General features: G+C 54.5%; 1 protein-coding gene across 5 annotated transcripts; it reads right to left on the minus strand.

Moving 5' to 3' along the window:
- Positions 1 to 819: 819 nt before the first annotated feature.
- On the minus strand, positions 820 to 16,944 carry LOC116483793 (coiled-coil domain-containing protein 57-like). Of its 5 annotated transcripts, none has more exons than XM_058428271.1 (4): positions 15,743 to 15,806; positions 10,755 to 10,897; positions 4,267 to 4,681; positions 820 to 1,329 (listed from the first exon to the last, which is right to left on the minus strand). In XM_058428271.1, exons 3-4 carry the CDS (start codon positions 4,671 to 4,673, stop codon positions 942 to 944), a joined length of 795 nt encoding a protein of 264 aa, XP_058284254.1. In that variant the 5' UTR covers positions 4,674 to 4,681; positions 10,755 to 10,897; positions 15,743 to 15,806; the 3' UTR covers positions 820 to 941. The 5 variants fall into 5 exon arrangements, with proteins under 5 accessions (XP_058284254.1, XP_058284252.1, XP_058284250.1 ...); XM_058428269.1 differs by having other exon boundaries at positions 10,715 to 10,897; XM_058428267.1 differs by lacking the exons at positions 10,755 to 10,897; positions 15,743 to 15,806 and adding an exon at positions 16,770 to 16,944.
- Between the last annotated feature and the right edge of the window lie 4,259 nt (positions 16,945 to 21,203).

Below are 21,203 nucleotides of genomic sequence, written 5' to 3' on the forward strand. Positions count from 1 at the left end.
CCTGCAGAGATGCAGCCCCTCGTGACTCCTGCACCTGCAGAGATGCATCCCCTCGTGACTCCTGCAGAGATGTAGCCCCTCGTGACTCCTGCACCTGCAGAGATGCAGCCTCTCGTGACTCCTGCACGTGCAGAGATGCAGCCCTTTGTGACTCCTGCAGAGATGCAGCCCCTCATGACACCTGCACCTGCACAGCCCCTCATCACACGTAAACCTGCAGAGACGCAGCCCCTTGTCACATATGCACATAGTGGCAGTATCTCCGACTGTGGTCTCTGGATATAAATCTATAGGATATCTTTCAACAAAACCCCAGCACGGCTGAGTCTCTTGGAGGTGTAGGCTGAGTTTCAAGAACCCCGAGGAGAAATTTGGTGACTGCCACTTTTCAGTTGAAGCATCTGTTTTTAAACTTACCATAATTGAATTCCAAATTCTTTTCTATAGTAAATAATTCATGTTTTTAAAATTGTACTTTTCTAAAAACAAATTTAAAAGTTTCATCATTTCTGAGGTGTGCTGGTTAATTCCATGTGTCAAACGACTGGGCTACGGGCTGCCCAGATAGCTGGTAAAAAATTATTTCTGGGAGTGTCTGCAAGGGTGTTTCCAGAAGAGACTAGCCCTCCTACTGTGGATGGGCGTCATTCAATCCACTGAGGGCCTGAATAGAACGAAATGCAAGGAGGGGTGAACTCGCTCTCTCTGCTTGAGCTGAAACATTCGCCTTCTCCTGCCCTTGGACATTGGGCTTCTGCATCTCGGGCCTTCAGAACTGGACCAGGACTCACATCAGTGGCTCCCTGGTGCTCAGGCCTTTGCCCCTAGGCTGAATTACACCACTAGCTTCCCAGGTTTTCCAGCTTGCAGATGACAAACTGTGGGACTTCATGGCCTCCTTAACTGCATGAGTGAATTCCTACAATTTATCTCCTATATATCTACACATCTCCTATTGCCTGTTTCCCTGGAGAACCCTGACTGATCCATGAGGAAAGGAAATAAGCACACACTGTGGAGGTGGCTGCATGTAGACATCCCAGCCTGTTTCCCTGCAGACCACCCCAGAGTGGCATCTGTCCCAATGACCCCGTTTTACTCCCAAGGAGAATGCAGGCAATGAACCACATGGTTGTCTTTTCCTCAGCCCTATATGATTTCAGTTTCACAGTGGGCAGGCAGGGAAAGCACCCAGGAAGGGGCCGACCCAGAGGCTCTACCTGTCTCTGCAGAGCAAGCTCACCGTCGAGCTCCTCAAGTTTTCTCTCCAGTGTCCATTTTAGATTTTCATATTGTTCCCGGTGGTGGTCGATCTCACCATTCTTGTCACTATGGTAATAAAACAGCATTAAGAAAAGCCATACCAAATACTCAGCAAAGGTAATATATTTTCAAGGTGTACTTGACATGTGAAAGTTGGTGCTTTGCTTTTATGAAGGGGTGGCTTCAGCAGGACCCACAGGGTAGCAGAACTTCCAGCCCCACCTGGACCAGCATGCTACACCATCTATAAAAGAGGAAATTAAACAGGGCCCAGAGTCTCACAACATAAAACCCAAAATGTCCAGGATACAATAAAAAAAAAACACCTGACAACCAACAACCAGAAAGATCTGACCAGGCGCAGTGGCTCACACCTGTAATCCCAGCACCTTGGGAGGCTGAGGTGGGCGGATCACGAGGTCAGGAGATCGAGAGCATCCTGGCTCACACGGTGAAACCCTGTCTCTACTAAAAAAAATACAAAAAAAATTAGCCAGGCATGCTGGCGGGCGCCTGTAGTCCCAGCTACTCGGGAGGCTGAGGCAGGAGAATGGCGTGAACCCGGGGGACGGAGCTTGCAGCCAGCCGAGATCGCGCCACTGCACTCCAGCATGGGTGACAGAGCGAGACTCCGTCTCAAAAAAACAAAAACAAAAACGGTGTGAGACTGAAAAAGTACCTGAACATGGCTGAAAACATCCCAGGCTTGGAGAGAAGAATGAGCAAAAGACTTGAAGAGACACCTCACAACATAACGTAAAGCACTTTCCAAAGGATGCTCTAAACACTCTGGCAAACAGCTATGAGAAAGTCAGCACCCGCACGGAGGGCAAGTGGGCCTCAGCTGTCCAAGCACTGCATGCACCCGCATGGACTCGGCGCCCGGACGAGGTGCAGCCTGAGCGCCAGCCTTCATGCTGGGGACGGGAGCTTCTAGACACCGTCCCTCCACTCAGGGAGAAGCTGACCTCCAGCTCAACTCTCTAGCTCTTTCCCTGGACCCTGGGAAGGTGGCAGATGGGAGTCTACCACATTACCAAGCAGCGCTGCTTGGGTCAAATGACTGCTGACTGGCACTTTTTATCCACGCTGGGAGATGCGATAGAGGAACCATAAATACTGTGGGCTTCCCGGAAGACAGTGACTCTCAGGGTACATCTGTTCCAGGGACGGCAGACGCGATCCCTGTGGGCTGCTACAGGAGATACTGGCTGCAGAATACTGGTTGGGGCTTCTGAGCCAGAGTGGCACCGCACCCACCGATGTGGGTCTCCTCTCCTTGCACCTGACCTGCCGCAGAAGGTCTCTCTGCTGGACAGGAGCACCTGGTGTGGTCCTGTTGGCCCGTCCACACCCATCTGAGACCCTTCTGAGCAAACCAGCCCAACACACACAATAGAGGGTAGCTGGTCAGTTAAAAGGGCGCGGCAGAACCCAGTGCACTGACACAAGGGACAGACACCACAAATCAATCAGGAAGTGCTGGACGCACATTTCGGAGCAGTGTGCATGGGTGGCTCTATCTGGGGCCTGGAGACGACACAACAGATTGTCCGCGGTGGCTTTCACTTCGCCATTCCACCACAGCATCTTCTCTGAGAAATGACTTTCTATGATAAGAATAGTTTACTCCTGTGGCTTTAAAAAGCTGCTTATGGGCCGGGCGCGGTGGCTCACGCCTGTAATCCCAGCACTTTGGGAGGCCGAGGCGGGCGGATCACGAGGTCAGGAGATCGAGACTATGGTGAAACCCCATCTCTACTAAAAAATACAAAAAATTAGCCGGGCGTGGTGGCGGGCGCCTGTAGTCCCAGCTACTCGGAGAGGCTGAGGCAGGAGAATGGCGTGAACCCGGGAGGTGGAGCTTGCAGTGAGCCGAGATTGCACCACCGCACTCCAGCCTGGGAGACAGAGCAAGACTCCGTCTCAAAAAAAAAAAAAAAAAGCTGCTTATGGCCAGGCTTGGTGGCTCACGTCTATAATCCCAGCACTTTAGGAGGCCAAGGCCAGTGGATCACCTGAGGTCAGGAGTTCAAGATAAGCCTGGGCAACATGGCAAAACCCCGTCTCTACTAAAAATACAAAAGAAAAAAAAAATTAGCCGGGCATAGCGGTGGGCACCTATAGTCCCAGCTACGTGGGAGGCTGAGGCGGGAGAATCACTTGAACCCGGGAGACGGAGGTTGCAGCGAGCCGAGATCACACCACTGCAATCCAGCCTGGGCAACAGAGCGAAACTCCGTCTCAAAAAAAAAAAAAAAAGAAAAAAAAAATGCTGCTTACGTTAGAAGAATACATAAAACATAAAAAAAAGTACCCAGGATCCTGTTAAGTGTAAACGGAGCACGCAGCCGGCTCTCCTGACGTCTGTACACACGCATCACACAGGAACGGCCTCTAGCCGTTAATGTGCGATGATGAACCTGCGGTGCTTCTGAAGTGGGGGATGGAAGATCTTGTCAGAGACGTCTGTCCTCCTTCCTTCCTTCCTGTCTCCTCAAACTCTCCACAGCATGGCTGGGTGAGTGGAGCTGAGGGGAGACCAGGCATGTGGGTGAGTTCCAGGGGCCCCACCACAGGCCCCACAACAAAGACTTTAGGTTTTTATGTCGACTTGCCTTAAGTCAGCTCATTTAGTTTTGAAATTACTACAGACTTCATATTAAAATCATTATAAATTCAAATATGTATTAATATAGATTTATAATTAATGAAATAAATTCCAAATATTTAAACCAATCTCCATTAATTTCAGAGTTATATCAGAACCCAGAAAAAGACAGTCAGGGCATTCCTGGATCCATCCACATTCACTCAACAAACACATGTTCAGAGGCCACGAGGCACTCGGCCACTCAGACAGACCAGCTCCCGTGGCCTGGAATCAGCAGCGGGAGGAGGGGCAGTGAGAGTGGGCAGTGCTCGGGCAGCACAGCGGAGCAGGAGGTGTGTGGGGGCCTCTGCCAGGCGCTGCGCGGGAGGGCGCGACGGTTGGTGGCTCACCTGTGGACGCGCTCCAGCTCCAGGCGATGCTCCTGGCACGCCAGCTGCTGCTGCTGCTGCAGCTCCTCCACCTTCCTGGCCTCTTTGGCTAGCGCCTGCCTCAGCTTAGCCGCCTCTATCTTGAGCTCGCTCACCTCTGCCCGCCTGGCCTCCTCCCATTCCCTGGCCTGGGCGAAGGCAGCGTCATAGCGCTCCAGCTCGAGGTCCCGCTCCTCCAGCACCTGAAGGTTGTAGATAAAGTCCTCCTGCAGGCACCGCAGTTTCCCCTGCGCCTCCTCCAGCTGGCTCCGTGTATCCTGCAGAGCCGCCTCCTGCAGCTGGGTGCGGTGGGCCTGCAGCGCCCTCCACTCCTCCTCCTTGCGAAGCAGCAGCTCATTCAGGGCCGGCTCTGAGCCCAGTGGCAGCATGGTAGCCGCTGCAGTAAAGAGAAATCAGGTTCGGGGTGCACCGTGAGGGGCCCTAATTTTCCTACCATAGTACCCACCTCACATTCCCTATCAACAGTTACCACGGCCGGGCACAGTGGCTCACACCTGTAATCCCAGCCCTTTGGGAGGCCGAGGCAGGTGGATCACCTGAGGTAAGGAGTTCAAGATCAGCCTGGCCAACATGGCAAAAACCTGTCTCTACTAAAAATACAAAAATTAGGCCTGGGGCGGTGGCTCACACCTGTAACCCTAGCACTTTGGGAGGCCAAGGTGGATGGATCACTTGAGGTCAGGAGATCGAGACCAGCCTGGCTAACATGGTGAAACCCCGTCTCTACTAAAAATACAAAAAATTAGCCTGGTGTGGTGGCACATGCCTGTAGTCCCAGCTACTCGGGAGGCTGAGGCAGGAGAATCGCTTGAACCCAGGAGGTGAACCCAGGAACTCCTTGAACCCAGGAGAATCGCTTGAACCCAGGAGGCACTCCAGCCTGGGTGACAGAGCAAGATGCTCTCTCTCTCAAAAAAAAAAAAAAAAAAAAAAAAAAGGCCAGGCGCAGTGGCTCACTCTTGTAATCCCAGCCCCTTGGGAGGCCGAAGAGGGTGGGTCACCTGAGGTCACGAGTTTGAGACTGGCCTGGCCAACATGGTGAAACCCCTTCTCTACTAAAAATATAAAAATTAGCCACGCATGGTGGTGCATGCCTGTGATCTCAGCTACTCCGGAGGCTGAGGCAGGAGGATCACTTGAACCCAGGAGGTGGAGGTTGCAGTGAGCAGAGATCGCACCATTGCACTCCAGCCTGGGTGACACTAAGACTCTTTTCTCCAAAAATTAAAAAATTAAATAAAAAAAAGAAATCCAGAGGAAGTAAAGGAAGGAAAGATGGGAAACATGGTTTGTCCAGCTATAAGAGCTAGGTTCTATAAAATAGCTTCAACGCAGCACTCTGTCTATTTCGCGACTGAGAAAACTAAGGCTGTTAAGTGGCTACGTGAGGACTGACACCAGGTCAGTCCCTCAGAACCAACACCCCTTCCCACCCAACGCCCTGCTCCTGGAAGATTCACCACCTGATATGGTTTGGATATTTATCCCTGCCCAAACCTTGTGTGGAATTGTAATCCCCAACGCGGGAGCTGGGGCCTGGTGGGAGGTGTTTGGATCATGTGGGCGGACCCCTCGTGGCTTGGTGCCGTCTTCATGACAGTGAGTTCTGCGGAGATTTGGTCATTTCAAAGTGTGTGGTGACAATGAGTTCTGGTGAGACGTGGCATCTCTCCACCACTCACACTCCCCTCTTGCTTCGTGCCTGCTCCCCCTTCACCTTGCGCCATGAGTAAAAGTCTCCTGAGGCCTCCCCAGAAGCTGGTGCCAACGTTATGCTTCCTGTACAGCCGGGAGAACCGTGAGCCAATTAATCTCCTTTCTTTATAAATTACCCAGCATCAGGTACTTCTTTCTAGCAATGTAAGAATGGTCTAATATACCATCCAAGAGTACATTCCTTTGTTCTTTTATTTGTTCATCATGGACTGATATTTTGGTAAAACCATAAAAATAAAGTGCTACAAAAAATAAAATTTAAAAACAAAAATCACAAAACCAACAAGCTGGGCACAGTAGCTCTCGCCTGTAATCCCAAGATTTTCGGAGGCTGAGGTGGGTGGGTCATTCAAACTCAGGAGTTCCACGCTGCAGTGAGTGGTCTATTAAAAAATAAAGTTTCTTCTGGCTGGTCCTAGCTGCCCCCAACCCTTTAGGGGTCCAAGTTTGAGCTCAATTTGGACACAGAAATCCCCCACAACTCTTCTCTGGTGTCCACACAGGGGCACTGCATGGCCTAAAAGGGCCACACCCAGTTGGGGGACAAACACAAACTTCCAGCCTGGTGGGACATGGCCCGGGCGCTGCTGCCAGAGCAGCAAGAAGCCCCAGCCTGTCTCAGGGTGCCTCTGCATCTCCAGGCGCCTCTGCATCTCGGGGCGCCTCTGTATCTCGGGGCGCTTCTGCATCTCTGGGCGCCTCTGCATCTTCGGGCACCTCTGCATCTTGGGGCACCTCTGCATCTCAGGGCACAGCAATGGTTGTACAAAGTCCTAACTCCCAGAGGGAGCAGGTACAAGGGCACAGCCAGGCTGAGCACCGGCCGTGACGAAGCACAAGGAAGAGGTGAGTAAGGGGCTGCAAGACCCATGGACCCCTCCAGAAAGGGCTGGTCAGCAGAGCACACCCACTGGGGGCATGAGGGCTCCCTGGGGGTCCTGTGACGGCGCTTCTCTGACAAGGCACTGGAGCAAAGACGGTCTCCTCCAACCCACACGCTTCCCGCGACACAACCCCCCCGCCCAGACCTGCCCAGCACCCTAGGCCCATCATGCCACCTGGACCACCTCGGCCTGGCTTCTCCAAGCTGCTGCGTGCCCACCCATTGCCGGAGCTAACGGGGTCGCTACCGACCATCTCAGCACACTCCCACACTCCTGTTCCTCATCTCCCTCAGCTCCTACAGCGGCCCCAACGTCCACCCCGTGTAATGATCCTTGACCTCTCGCTGTCTCCCACCTTGTGCCCACACCTCAGCCACCACAGTGTCTTACCACAAGAGACCTCAACTGGCCTCTGCTGTGCACTCCCACTTTTTTGGCTGCCAAAGGAATCTTTTCAAAAATGCTTAACCAGGGCCGGGCGCGGTGGCTCACACCTGTAATCCCAGCACTTTGGGAGGCCAAGGCGGGTGGATCACGAGGTCAGGAGATCAAGACCATCCTGGCTAACACGGTGAAACCCCGTCTCTACTAAAAATACAAAAAATTAGCCAGGCGTGGTGGCGGCACCTGTAGTCCCAGCTACTTGGGAGGCTGAGGCAGGCGAGTGGCGTGAACTCGGGAGGCGAAGCTTGCAGTCAGCCAAGATAGCACCACTGCAGTACAGCCTGGGCAACAGAGAGAGACTCCATCTCAAAAAAAAAAAAAAAAAATGCTTAACCAGGCTTCCCATTCCACTGAGGACATCTGGACCCCAGGCTCTTGCCTGCTGCTGCCACGTGCCCTCAGAGCCTGGGATGTGTGGCAGGTGCCCCTCTGCCTGCAAGGTTCCTCCTAACCACAGGGCAGGCTCCTCCTGCCACTGGGACCTCAACCTGAACATCACTGCAGGGAAGCTTTCCTAACTTCCATCTCACATTGGCACAACGCCATCACCCCAGTGTTGGGTGTAGTGAGTCCCACTGTCTGGCACAGTCTTGGCGACTGAAACATTTTGTACATAGAGGCCATGCACACACCTGTGCATACACAGGGAAAGAACTGGAATATCAGCAAATACACATTAAATGATGGAACATCACTGTGATCTCTGATGACTCAGAACCTTTCACACAGTGCCTGTGAGTCATGACAACGGTTCTCTGCAGAGCCTGGGGTCTGCGAGGTCTACGGGCCTCTTCTCTGAGGGACTGCCTATGGCCCCCATCCTGTACCAGGTGCCCTGCCACTGGGCTTGCCTCTTTAACTCATCGATCACAGCCACCCATGGGGGTTGCTCTTCTGAGAATCTGATCATGCAATCTTATCTGGCCTCAAATCTGCCTGAGACTCCTGACCATTTTCAAAATAAAGTCCGATTTCCTTGGCACAGCGTATGAAGACAGACCGAGGACGCGGCCCAGCCTGCGTGGCTCCAGCTGCTCCCTGCAGGCCCAGAGCAGCCTTTATCTGCCAGTTCCTGCGCACGTGCTACTCCAGGCCCCCATGCCCCCATTTCCCCATTGAGTGAGGTTCCTTCCCACCAGGTCTCAGGACTCAGTGGGTCACCCTCTGTTTTCAAAAGCTTCAGGCAGCCAGGACAGGCAGATGGCATGTACCACCCCCTCTATGTGAGATGGGTGCTCCCAGGCCTCTGTGCTCTGCACAGAAGAGCAGCCTGAAAAATCCACACAGCAAGTGACTTGGTGCAGCACCCGGTGAGAGCCCAGCGTCTCCAGCGCTTTATCCATCACACTCAGGACCCACGAGAAGCCCCACGCACCAAGGGCCTGTAAGTCAGCCGGCTTCGGCTCGCCTTTCCTTCTGACCTCATCATAGAATGGCTTGCTCTGCTTCTGTACAAATCCCATCTCGGGATGATCCCCAAAGCCCCAATTAGCTTTCAAAAGCACGGATTCAGCATCTGGACGCAATCTGCCTGTTGGCCAGCAGGCGTCCCCAGCAAGCACCTGGTTTCAAGAAGGACCACACGAAGCTTCCGGGTTGGGGAGCGGCAAGAGAAGCCTCCGGGGAGGGGAGGGATCCACTGCCAAGCAGGCCTCGCCCTGCGTTCACCCTCTTTTAGGAGAACCAGTGGGGTCGGGAGGCCGGCTCCCAGCAGGGGCTGGAACAGCACGGGTGGGCATCCCATCACTTTGATTTTCTCATTTAAAAAATACTGAGCTGATCTAACGGTGATGTTGTAGGTTTACCTGTTGTGGTATAATGACACATCATGGTTTTCTTGCACAGTTCCTGGCTCATAACTCTCACACGTCACAGTCTTTTGTTGCAATGTTGGGCGTGTCAGGCCTCAGGAAACAGAATCCTTCCAGGTCTCCACTCTCACCTGACTTTCCACTGTAGGTCATAAGACCCTCCCCAGAGCTCCCACCCTCTACCCTGGGGGAAGGAATGCTGACTTCAGGAAGCCTCCCTAAAAACCCAAGAGGGCAGGGTGTGGAGAGGTTCCTGGGGAGTGGTGGGTGGGGTGTGGGGGGTCCTCCAGGAAGCCCCTTCCCCCATATCTCCCCTTACGCATCTCCTCATCTGAATCCTCTGTAATACCCTTTGTAATAACTGTTACACGTAAGTGTTTCCCTGGGTTCTGTGAGTCACTCCAGCAAATCAATCGAACCCAAAGAGGGTGTTGTGGGAACCCCAACTTGAAGCCAGTGGTCAGTCAGAAGTTCCGGAGGCCAGGACTCATGACTGGTGTCAGAAGCGGGGCAGTCTTTGAACCACCATTGCAAAATTATAACTGAGACAGTGAAAGAGATCTGACCTAACCAATTCCATCTTGCTTCTAACCTCCAAGCTCTCCTTGTTCATTCCTGGGTGTAGGCCGAACTAAGTTTGGGAGGAACTTAGTTTATAGTTTGAAACAAAGACAGTAACAGCCCTTTCCCGAAACAAACCCCCTTTTTGCCTGGGGACTAGACTGCCTTTGTAGGACTAACAAATTAGCCAAAAGATTAGAAATTATGGTTTAGGGCCAGGTGCAGTGACTGGCCCCTGTTGTCCCAGCACTTTGGGAGGTTGAGGCTGGATCACTTGAGCCCAGGAGTTCGAGATCAGCCTGGGCAACACGGCAAAATGCTGCCTCTACCAAAAATACAAAAATTAACTGGGGCGTGATGGTGCACGCTTGTAGTCTCAGCTACCAGGGAGGCTGAGGTGGGAGGATCGCTTGAGCCTATGAGGTTGAGGCTGCAGTGAGCCGTGATTGCATCACTGCACTCCAGCCTAGGTGACAGAGTGAGACCTTGTCTCAAAAATAACAATAAAAATAAAAAAAGAAATTATGGTTTAGGAGTCATGCAGCTACAGGCTACAAGATTCTGACCTTCCCCAAATTGTTCCTGGGGTAACATCACTATTGTAAAACCTAAGATCAATCAGTGCTTGAGATATTTTGCAGACCCTGTACTCCATGGATCAGCTGGCACCCCCCAGATTGATAAACTGGCTCATCCGACCTTGTGGCCCCCACCCAGGAACTGACTCGGCTCAAGAGGACACCTTCGACTCCCTACACTTTCATCTCCAACTCACTGGCCCCCTACACACCAGGTTATCCTTAAAAACTCTGATCCCCGAATGCTCGGGGAGACTGATTTGAGTTCATAATAAAACTCCGTTCTCCCGCACAGCTGGCTCTGTGTGACTCACTCTTTCTCTATCCTAATTCCCGTCTTGGTGAATCGGCTCTGCCTGGGCAGCAGGCGGGGTGGACTTGTTGGCTGGTTATGTCTTGGGGACTGAGCCCTCACCCTGTGGTGTGACCTCTCTCCAGGCAGGCAGGACACCCACCGAGTCTGCGGCAGAACTGACTGCTCACGTGCTGGTGAAAAACTCCCTCTCCCGCCACATTTGATCACAGAAGTATTCCTCTGTGCTGATGATTCTTGTGGTATGACAGTAGAGGAAAAGCAGTTTGAGTTTTCCAGAGATATCTGTGAATAAAATACACATAAAATAAAATCTACTAAAAATACACAGAGATGGGGTTTCTCCATGTTGGTCAGGCTGGTCTGGAACTCCCAAACTCAGGTGATCCACCTGCCTCAGCCTCCCAAAGGGCCAGGCGCAGGTGTGAGCCACTGCGCCCGGCCCAAATATATATATTTTTATGACCTCCATGTGTAAATATATTTAATACCCTTAACTTATTATTATTATTTTAGACAGTCTTGCTTTCTTGCCCAGGCTGGAATGCAGTGGCACAATCTTGGCTCACTGCAACCTCCGCTTCCTGGGTTCAAGCAATTTTCCTGCCTCAGCCTCCCAAGTAGCTGGGACTACAGGCGCCTGCCACCATGCCCAGCTAATTTTTGTACTTTTAGTAAAGATGGGGTTTCACCATCTTGGCCAGGCTGGTCTTAAAACTCCTGACCTCGTGATTCACCTGCCTCAGCCTCCCAAAGTGCTGGGATTACAGGCGTGAGCCACCGTGCCCAGACTAATACCCTTAACTTATAAGACACTTCCTGGGACTGGAAGGCAGGTCCAGTGTGGCTCACTCACTTTGTACTCAGGACAGAGGACTCAAACTCAGCATCTTGAGTAGCTGGGACTACAGGCAGGCACCACCATGCCCAGTTAATTTTTTTTTTTTTAATTTCTCCTAGAGATGGGGTTCCACTATGTTGTCCAGGCTGGTCTTGAACTCCTGGCCTCAAATGATCCTCTCACCTTTAAATGTATGGAATTTAGCTCTTAGGGCCCCTGTTGGATTCCAGAGAGCGCTGCTCAGCCCTCTGGGAGGCCAAATTCAGTAATCCACTCTTTTGTTTTGAAACAGAGTCTGACTCTGTCGCCCAGGATGGAGTGCAGTGGCACAATCACAGCTCACTGCAGCCTCGAATGCCCATCTAAAAGCTACAACTCAAGCGATCTTCCCACGTACTTATAGGTGTGAACCACTGCACCTGGCTTCTCATCTACTCTTTAAATAGGTCCAGGGGACAAAAACTATGTACCTGTGACCCCATGTTTTTTTTCACTTCCTCCACTGACTGCCGAAGAGTAGCCACAACCATTTTTAAAACCGAAATAAGAGAGATTGGCAGTAGGTCTTAATTCTGTCACTGGCACTTGCTGGAGAAGAGGGGCACCATCACCACGAAGGAACATGAAGGACTGTTTTCTTTGAATGTGCACTTGCCAAAAAAAAGTGAGTAAGTGAGAAATAGAAGTTGAAGTCGAAGTCTTGTAGTTGAGTTTAGACTTTGCGGACTTTTAGAACCATGTACATGTTTCATGTGCCAAAAACAAAGCACAACAAAAAACAAAAAAACTTAAAATCAGTAAGGACTCAAAATGAAGTAGAAACAGGTGAACCTAACTTGATTACAAGTGGGTAACTTGTAATAAACTCACAGGTTTTTTTGTGTTTGTTGTTTGTTGAGATGGGATCTCACTCTGTCACCCAAGCTGGAGTGCAGTGGCACGATGATAGCTCACTGCAGCCTCAAACTCCTGAGCTCAGATGGTCCTCCTACCTCAGCCTCCAGAGCAGCTGGGACTACAGGCACACGCCACCATGCCTGGCTAATTTATTTTATAATTTTTTATAGAGATGGGTGTCTCACCTTGTTGGCCAGGCTGGTTTCCAACTCCTCACCTCAAGCGATTTTCCCCCCTCAGCTTCCCAAAGTGGTGGGATTACAGGCGTGAGCCACTGTACCCAGCCGCAGTTTTTAATACATACAGAGACACAGATACACTGAAATAGATTTATATGTGTAAAGTGTATAGAAACACACGTTTCCTAGCTCTATCCATTAAGAAAGCCAAGAAGAAATGGCATCCCGGTAGCAATATGTCTATCTGGTACTGGGATCTTGGTTTCTACACACTACCTTCTAAACTAAAAGGAACCAAGGCTCCTTGGAGAAATGACTGATTCTGGGATATGTCAAGGCAAGCATAAGATGAGCCTGAATTCTGTGGTGCCAGAAAGAAAGAAAATGCTCCAGAAGGTTGGAACGTGCTATAAGGACAGAGAGGCCAACTTGAAGGGGCTCCTAACACCTCAATCTGGATAATGTAAGCAACAAAGTACGTGATAGCAATGGGTTAGAATCCATGGAATAAAAAGATGCACTAACACCGAGACCACGCCCCTGCACTCCAGCCTGGGCGACAGAGTGAGACTTGTACTAACACCGAGATCGCACCACTGCACGCCAGCCTGGGCAACAGAGTGAGACTCCATCACAAAAAAAAAAAAAAATATATATATATATATATATATATACACACACACACACACACACACACAAATGAAAATCAATAACTGAATAGAAATGATGAGAAGAGATGGTTCTTTCTTTCTTTCTTATAGGAAAATCCCAACTAATAAATGTAGGAGTAATGGAAACAGAAAAATCATTTAACAAATAGCACATTAACAGTTATTTTGGGGAAACACTCATGGGTGCTAAAATTAGTGACAGAAGTATGGTTAGAAACAAGATCTTGCTGGGCATTGTGGCTCAGACCTGTAATCCCAGCACTTTGGGAGGCCAAGGCGGGAGGATCACTTGGGGTCAGCAGTTCGAGACCAGCCTGAGCAACATGGTGAAACCCTGTCTCTACTAAAAATAGGAAAAAAAAAAAAATTAGCCGGTCATGGTGGCAGGCGCTGGTAATCCCAGCTGCTCAGGAAGCTGAGGCAGGAGAATTGCTTGAACCTGGGAGGCAGAGGTTGCAGTGAGCCGAGATCAAGCCACTGCATTCCAGCTTGGGAGAGAGAGAGAGAGACTCAGTCTCAAAAAAATAAAATTAATTAAAAAAAAAAAAAGGCCAGGTGCGGTGGCTCACACCTGTAATCCTAGCACTTTGGGAGGCCAAGGTGGTGGATCACCTGAGGTCAGAAGTTTGAGACCAGCCTGGCCAACATGACAAAACCTCGTCTCTACTAAAAATACACAGATTAGCCGGGGGTGGTGGTGAGCGGCTGTAATCCCAGCTACTTGGGAGCCTGAGGCAGGAGAATCACTTCAACCAACGAGGTGGAGGTTGCAGTGGGCCGAGATTGCACCACTGCGCTCCAGCCTGGGCGACAGAGCGAGATTCCGTCTCAAAAAAAAAAGTAGCAAAATATTTCCCCACAAAATATTTATTATTTACAAAGGGAAGGACCCTAACTTTATGGACATACTTGGCAGACACCACCTCAGCCCCCGGGACCTGACTAGCACCAACAGCCAGGGGCATCCTGTGGCTCGTAAGACGCTGGGAAGGAAACAATTTCCCTGTTGAAGTTTTCTTGCCAAAAATGAGTAATATGAAATCAATTACGATAAAACATCAGATAAACCTGAACTGGGGGGCATTTTATAAAATAGTGGACTTATCATTGGATCCTGGACCACGGTGAAGTCTCCATGAGGTAGCTGCTAAGCGAGAATAAATACTGGAGACCACCAGATCATGGGATGATACTAACATGAACGCCAGCCAGCGTCTGCATGTTGCTGAATGAACTGTGGTTCTGTAAGAGGTCAGCATTCTAGGGCCTCTGGGCAAAAGGCACACGGGAAATCTTTGTGCTCCTTTTGTATCCTTTTTCTAAGTTACAGATAATTTTTTTTTTTTTGAGACGGAGTTTCACTCTTGTCTCCCAGACTGGAGTGCAATGGCGCGATCTCGGCTCACCTCAACCTCCGCCTCTCGGTGTGATACCCTACCTTGTTTTAACCTGACTGGCTCTTAGCTGAGAGGGCTGGACAGACTCCATTTTGGTTTCTTCGCTTGCGGCCCCTTGTCCCCCTTCCTTAAGGACATAACTGGGGCAAGCTGACTCCAAGCACATCCAGGAATGCGCTTACTGAAAAGACACTGATACGAAACTGGAACAAGCTGTACCAGCAGCTCCTGGGAACGTGCTCGGTTGATGGTACCCAAAGCCCCTGCGTTTATCACTTTGTGATAATTTAAGCCCCTGCACCTGGAACTGTTTATTTTCCTGTAACTGTTTCTGTAATCATTTATCTTTTAACTTTTTGCCTATTTTGCTTCTGTAAAAAAATTGCTTCAGCTAGACTCCCCCTCCTCTATTTGGACCAAGGTATAAAAAGAAATCTAGCCCCTTCTTCGGGGCCGAGGGAATTTCCAGCTGTAGCAGTCTCTCCGTCGCTGGCAATAAAGGACTCCTGAGTTAGTCTCAGAGTGTGGCGTTCTCTCTATAACTTGCTCGGTTACAACATCGGGTTCAAGCGATTCTCCTGTTTCAGTCTTCCGAGTATCTGGGATTACAGGCGCGCACCACTACGCCCAATAATTTTTGTATTTTTAGTAGAGACGAGGTTTCACTATTTTGGCCAGGCTGGTCTTGAACTCCTGGCCTCACGCAATCTGCCCGCCTCTGCCTCCCAAAGTGCTGGGATTACAGGCGCAAGCCACCGCGCCCGGCCTTTTTTTTCCTCTTTTTTTTTTTTTTTTTAAAACTCAGATACAGTAAGGCTGCCTGGGCGCGGAGCCGTCCTTGCAGGCGGCGAAACCCGAGGAATTCTCCCGGGGCTGCGGGGCCCTGGTCGGCAGCGCCCACCGCCCCAGGTCACCCAGGGGCGACCGAGGGAACGCTCCCGCCCCACGCGGCCGCCCCGCCCCGCCGCAGCCTCCGCGAGGGGATCCCCGGTCCGGGCCTGGCCGAGCTCTGAGGGTCGACCTCGCGCTCCAGGTCCCCACCAAAGCGCTGCGTCCGACAGGACGGCAACTCCCGGGGTTTTCTACAGGAAGAGTGGTCGGAGCGGCGCCCCCCACCCCTCCCACGCAGCCCGCCGGCACCTCACCCGAACTCCCGCCTGCAGCGCAGCCCGGTCCCGCCGCGTTGCCACAGCGACCGGGTCAGTCGAGCGCGTCCGGCTGCGCTCGGTGCAGCGCTCCGGTCCCGCCGACAGGAAACGGTGTCCCTGGCGTTAGGTTCCGGCCCCTCCCGCCCCGCCGGGTTCCGCGCTGCGCCCAGGCCCGAGGGGCGCCCCGGCCGACCCGACCGCCGCCGCAGATCGAGGGAGGGAGCCCGGCCTCCTCACCGGTCAGCGGGGCGACTCCGGACGGGTCTCCGGGCTATGGGGACGGCGGGTTCCGCCGCGCGAGGCGCCCCTACCTTCGCCGCCCCCGGCCCGGCCGAGGGTCCCCAGGCGCCCGCTCCCTGAGGCCGCCCGGCTCGCGGTCCCGAAGGGTTGACTTGAGCTTTTTCCCTGAGATGAGGGGAGCACGGGGGCGGGGGAGGCCGAGGCTGCCTGTGGGGGTCTGTTCGGGCCGGGGGCGCCACGAAGTCCTGCCTGAGGGTCGGCTGCGGCCACCGGGGCACGAGTTCCCGGCGCTGCCCACGGGCTCAGAGACCGGTGGGGCCCCCGGGCCGTGCGCGCGGCCGCCTAAACCCTGATTAGGGAACTGGGGGAAGGAGGGGGGTCGGGACCGACCGAGGCCCGGAGTCGCCCCCACCATCCTGTGGGAACAACATCCTCAGGCACAGCCATTCTCAACCATTCACATTCTCAAAAAAAGGCACCTGTTCTTATCTATCTGCGGATGGATGCACAGAGCCCGGCCCCGGGACAGAGCAGCCTGATTCACCCGAACCCTCAGCCCGCAATTCTGCGTGGGAGTGGAGGGGGTGTCTGGTGTCTGGGAATTCCCCTGGTGGGGCAATAAGCCAGGGGTCTGGTGTCATCCTCCACCCACACTGTTAACACTGGATCACTCCTCTCCGTGCCGTGCCGGCAGCCCAGGCACCCTGCAGCCCGTCCTCCCCGACCTATGCGTCCCGGTGGAGCCGTCTCCCTCACCCACTGCCCTCAGTCCCGTCTCACCCACCAAACCGTCTTCTGCCTCGGGTCCTTTGCGCCAGTTGCTTCTGCCTAGACTTGGTTCCCTGGATGCCGCCTCCCCACCCCATGTGTGTTTCCGGCCCCCTGGACCCACCGCCCACCCTGTGTGTCCGGCTCCCTGGACCCACCCCCCACCCTGTGTGTCCGGCCCCCTGGACCCACCCCCCCCCCCGCGCGCCCCCCCCCCTCCGCCCCCCCCCCCCCCTCCCTGGACCCCCCACCTGGCCCATGTGTCCAACTCCCAGAACCCCCCCCACCGTGTGTCCAGCTCCCTGGTTTCCCCCACCACCCCGTGTGTTTGGCTCCCTGTCCTGCCGCCTTCTCAGTGCCTGTGCACCCCCAGCCTTATCAGACTTGTCACTCTATTAGAACAGGATGTAGGGCCTGGACTGTTGGCTCCCTGCTACCCCCACCCACAGGGCAGTGCTGGGGTCGACCCGACCTCGGCTGCACATTTGACCCCTGGATCAGCTCTAGGACTAGATGTACCCAAAAGGCTGCCCACATCCCTGCCTCAGCTCCTGCCTCTGCCCACCCAGAGAGCTGCCTTGCCCCCATGTCCACGATGCAGCCACCAGGCCTGGGTAAGCGTGGGTGTCCCAGACGGGCTGGGACACCCAGAAGAGGAGCCAGGACTTGCTGGGTCTGTATCCCGGCTCTGCGTGCCTCAGTGTACCTGCCTGTAAAGTGGGATCTATAGGAACCCACATGTGGGCCGGGCGCAGTGCTCACACCTGTAAACCCAGCACCTTGGGAGGCCAAAGGGAGGATCCTTTGAGCTCGGGAGACAGGGTCTCGCTCTGTTGCCCAGGCTGCAGTGCAGTGGCGTGAGCTCAGCTCACTGCAGCTTCTGCCTCCCAGGTTCAAGCGATTCTCCTGCCTCAGCTTTCTGAGTAACTGGGATTACAGGCACTTGCCACCATGCCCGGCTAATTTTTGTATTTTTAGTAGAGATGGGGTTTTGCCATGTTGGCCAGGCTGCTCTCGAACTCCTGACCTCAGGTGACCCGCCCTCCTCGGCCTCCCAAAGTGCTGGGATTACAGGTGTGAGCCATCATGCCTGGCCAAAAAAAATTTTTTTTTAATTAACTGGGTGTGATGGCACGTGCCTGTGGTCCCAGCTACCTGAGGCCAAGGTGGGAAGATCACTTGAACACAGCAGTTCGAGGCTGCATTGAACTATGATCACACCACTGCACTCCAGCCTGGGTGACAGAGCAAGACCCTGTCTCCAAAAAAACCCCCCTAAACCCATGTGTTATGGATAGGGCCTCTAAGAAGGTAATTAAGGTTACGTGAGTCCTAAGAGTGGGACCCTGAACTGTTGTCCTTAAACGAAGATGAAGAGACACCAGCAGTGAGCACACAGAGGAGAGGCCACCGTCTGCAAGCCATGGAGAGGCCTCAGGAGGAGCCCACCCTGCCGGCAGCCTGATCTCTGACATCCAGACTCTAGAAGTGAGACAATAAATGTCGTTGAAGCCGCCCAGGCTGTGGCGTTGAGTTATGTGGCCCTAGCAGGTCATTCGTCACGTCATGGGTATCTGGACCTAGAATCGTGTGCTGGCCCAAGTCAGCAGCATGGCACCCATGGTCACCCCTTCAGCTGAGCCACATGCCCGGGTGCCCCGGGGACAGAGCAGGGTTGCCACGGGCACTGCCTGGTTCCTGAAGCTGTGGTCCAGGCCAGTCTGGTCCCACCCGGGGCCCTCACAGCCTGTGCTCTGATTCGAGGGCCGTTCAGTTGGGTTGAGCTCCACCGTCCCAGAGTGCCCGCCATCAGCTCAGGCCCGAGGCTACACCTCACTGAATCCCCCCAGCAGCAGGTGCCTGCGTACCCCTAGATTCTCCCAAACCAAAGTGAAGGTGCTGCCCCTGGCCACACCCTTGGCCTCTGGGGACGCTTTGCCCTGCCCTGCAGCACTTCCTTTGGGGCAGAAAGATGTTTTGGAGCCCTGGACCCCCCAGCCTGAAGAAGACGGCCCCCCAGCACTGCAGCACCCCTCCCCCTCCTTCCCTGCCCCCCACACTGCAGCACCCATCCTCCCTCCCCTACAGCACCCCTCCCCCCTTCCATGCCCCCCAGCACTGCAGCACCCCTCCCCCCTTCCCTGCCTCCCAGCACTGCAGCACCCCTCCCCGTCCTTCCCTGCCCCCAGGCACTGCAGCACCCCTCCCCCTCCTTCCCTGTCCCCCATCACTGCAGCACCCCTCCCCCTCCTTCCCTGCCCAGCTCCCCAGCTGGGCTCTACCTGGGCACCCTCAGTGCGGGTGGCCAGGAGTTGGCTGAAGGAGACCACATTCACCTCACTCCTGGCCTCCAGCACCCAGCAGGACTCACAGGTGGAAGGCAGACAGGGTGTGTGCCAGGGCCTGGGGCCACCAAAACAAGGAACCCCAAACTGGTCCTTTCTTCTTTCCCAGTTCAGGAGAGCTGAGGATGTCGGCCGGGCCGTGGCCCCTCCAGAAGGCCTACGGGAGAATCCTTCCCACCTTGGCCTCAGGTAGTGGGACCACAGGCACCTAAGCCTTCCAGCCTCGGTGTCCTTGGCTGCAGCCACATAGCTCCCTCCCGCCCCCACATCCACCATCACGTGGCTTCTCCTGTGTCTTTGTCTGCGTGTGCTGCCCTTCTTAGGACGCCATCACGTTGGAGCGAGACCACCCAGCCAATTACATCCGCAATGACCCTATTCCCAAGCTGCATTCTAATGGACCAGCGGCTACGACTGGATCCTATCTCTCTGGGGACCACCATTCAGCCCTGGACCTGTGTGGGCCCAACAGCCCCCAGTGCTGGCTCCCCCAGGCCACCCTGCAACCACCCTCATAATAGATGCCACGACAGTGGAGGCCGAGAGCCCTTCCTGGTGCCCCAGTGAGTGACACGGCCAGGACCTGACCCTCCCCTGCCTCTGTGGCAGAGCAAGGTGGGTGGGGAACTGGCTGTCCTGCTCCCAGCGGCGTTCCTGGCACCTATGCCCCGCCCAGCCCACAGCAGATGTCAACACACATCTGGGTGTCAGGCAGCCCCATGTCACTGAGTGGGGTAAACAAGGGAGGGTGAGAGGAAGGTCAGAAGGCCATGGCTGAGGACGCAGGTGTGGGCTGAGGCTCTTGCTTCCCAAAACACAGACTGACCTTGGTGGCAGACCTCACCATGGGAGCCCCCAAAAGCTGCTTGCCTGAGGTCTCCAGGCCCCTTGCGGGGCCCTAAAAGTACAGGGATCCAGGACAAGAGGTGCGGGGGCCCCCGCCTGGGCACCAGCCTACATGGGCCAGAGCAAGCCACTTCCCCTCAGGTTTGGGGAATGCCCACGTCAGACTCGCAGAGGCAACTTCTCCATCTGTCTGGCTCCCAGACCCTGTGGCAGGAGAGGAGCCAAGAAATGAAAGGGCCCGGTGGATGTGGGCGGGCCCTGCTCCGATCTGGACCTGGCCAGTGCCTGTGGCACGCCCTGCTCTGTCCCTGGGGCACCCGGGTGTGTGGCTCAGCTGAAAGGGTGACCATGGGCACCATCTGCCTGGCTCCCAGGTCCTGAGGCCAGAGAGGAGCCAAGAAATGAAAGGGCCTGGTGGGTGTGGGTGGGCCCCAGTGTCTGGCTGCTCCACGAGGAGGGGGGTGGGCACTGACTCCTGGCTGACACTTGCGGGCAGGGAGGCTCCTCTGGACAGGAAGACCCTCCAGGAACAGACCAGCAAGACTGGCACCGTCCAGATGGGATCAGGAGCCGGACAGCGGTGTCAGACATGCCCCACAGCGGCCGTGACCACAGCCACTTCCCAGAGGTCAAGACCTGGAGGCAGGGCCGGTGCTGCCAGGGATCCTGGTGTGGACACGGGCAGGACCAGGGGATGCTCCCTCGAGGCTGACGTGGAACAGGCCGTGCTGCCCAGTGGGTGGGCACCCAAGGGGGTTCCAAGCCGGGCTGCCCTCCCAAGGCCAGCTTCGTCCAGAAGGAGAGGAGCCGAGGTGCCCGGGCATCCACCTTCCTCGGCTGCCCTGTCCACCGCGGGGACGGCAGCCTGTGAGCAGGAGGTGCTTTGAGGGAGCCAGGGGGGACCCTGGGGGACGCACGGCATTTCCACACTGTAACCATGTCACGTAGAGACCACAAAGTCCTCCTGTCTTGGGGTAAAAGTGAGGAAGCTGAAGCTGGGGAAGCTAAGGGGCTCATGTGGCCTCTGGAAGGGACGGGGCCAGACCCCGGCCACCGACAGTGTGGAAACGGCGGTTCCTTTGCCAGTGTTGCGGCAAGGGGCAAGGGACGGGTGCTGTCAGAAGCCCCATGCCCCTCCCCAACCCCCCAGGAAGTTCCACTGAGTTCTCAGTGCTGAGTCACTGGCTGCGGGGCCTGCGGTCCTGGCCGGACAGGAAAGTTGGGCAAGGCCTTGCCCTCCCCCTCAGGCAAGAGGCACA

The sequence above is a fragment of the Hylobates moloch genome, unplaced genomic scaffold (assembly GCF_009828535.3).
Source record: "Hylobates moloch isolate HMO894 unplaced genomic scaffold, HMol_V3 SCAFFOLD_15, whole genome shotgun sequence".
Classification (NCBI taxonomy): Eukaryota; Metazoa; Chordata; class Mammalia; order Primates; family Hylobatidae; genus Hylobates; species Hylobates moloch.

What these genes read in the sequence shown, in the direction of transcription:
- LOC116483793 (XM_058428267.1), bottom strand. Translation starts at nt 16,851, where the DNA reads ATGGGGTGGGGAGGCGGCATCCAGGGAACCAAGTCTAGGCAGAAGCAA. An exon ending in CCGAGGCAGAAGACGGTTTG is followed by an intron (nt 4,682 to 16,769) that starts GTGGGTGAGACG and finishes TCTTTACTGCAG; the next exon opens with CGGCTACCATGCTGCCACTG. An exon ending in GAGCTGGAGCGCGTCCACAG is followed by an intron (nt 1,330 to 4,266) that starts GTGAGCCACCAA and finishes TTATTACCATAG; the next exon opens with TGACAAGAATGGTGAGATCG.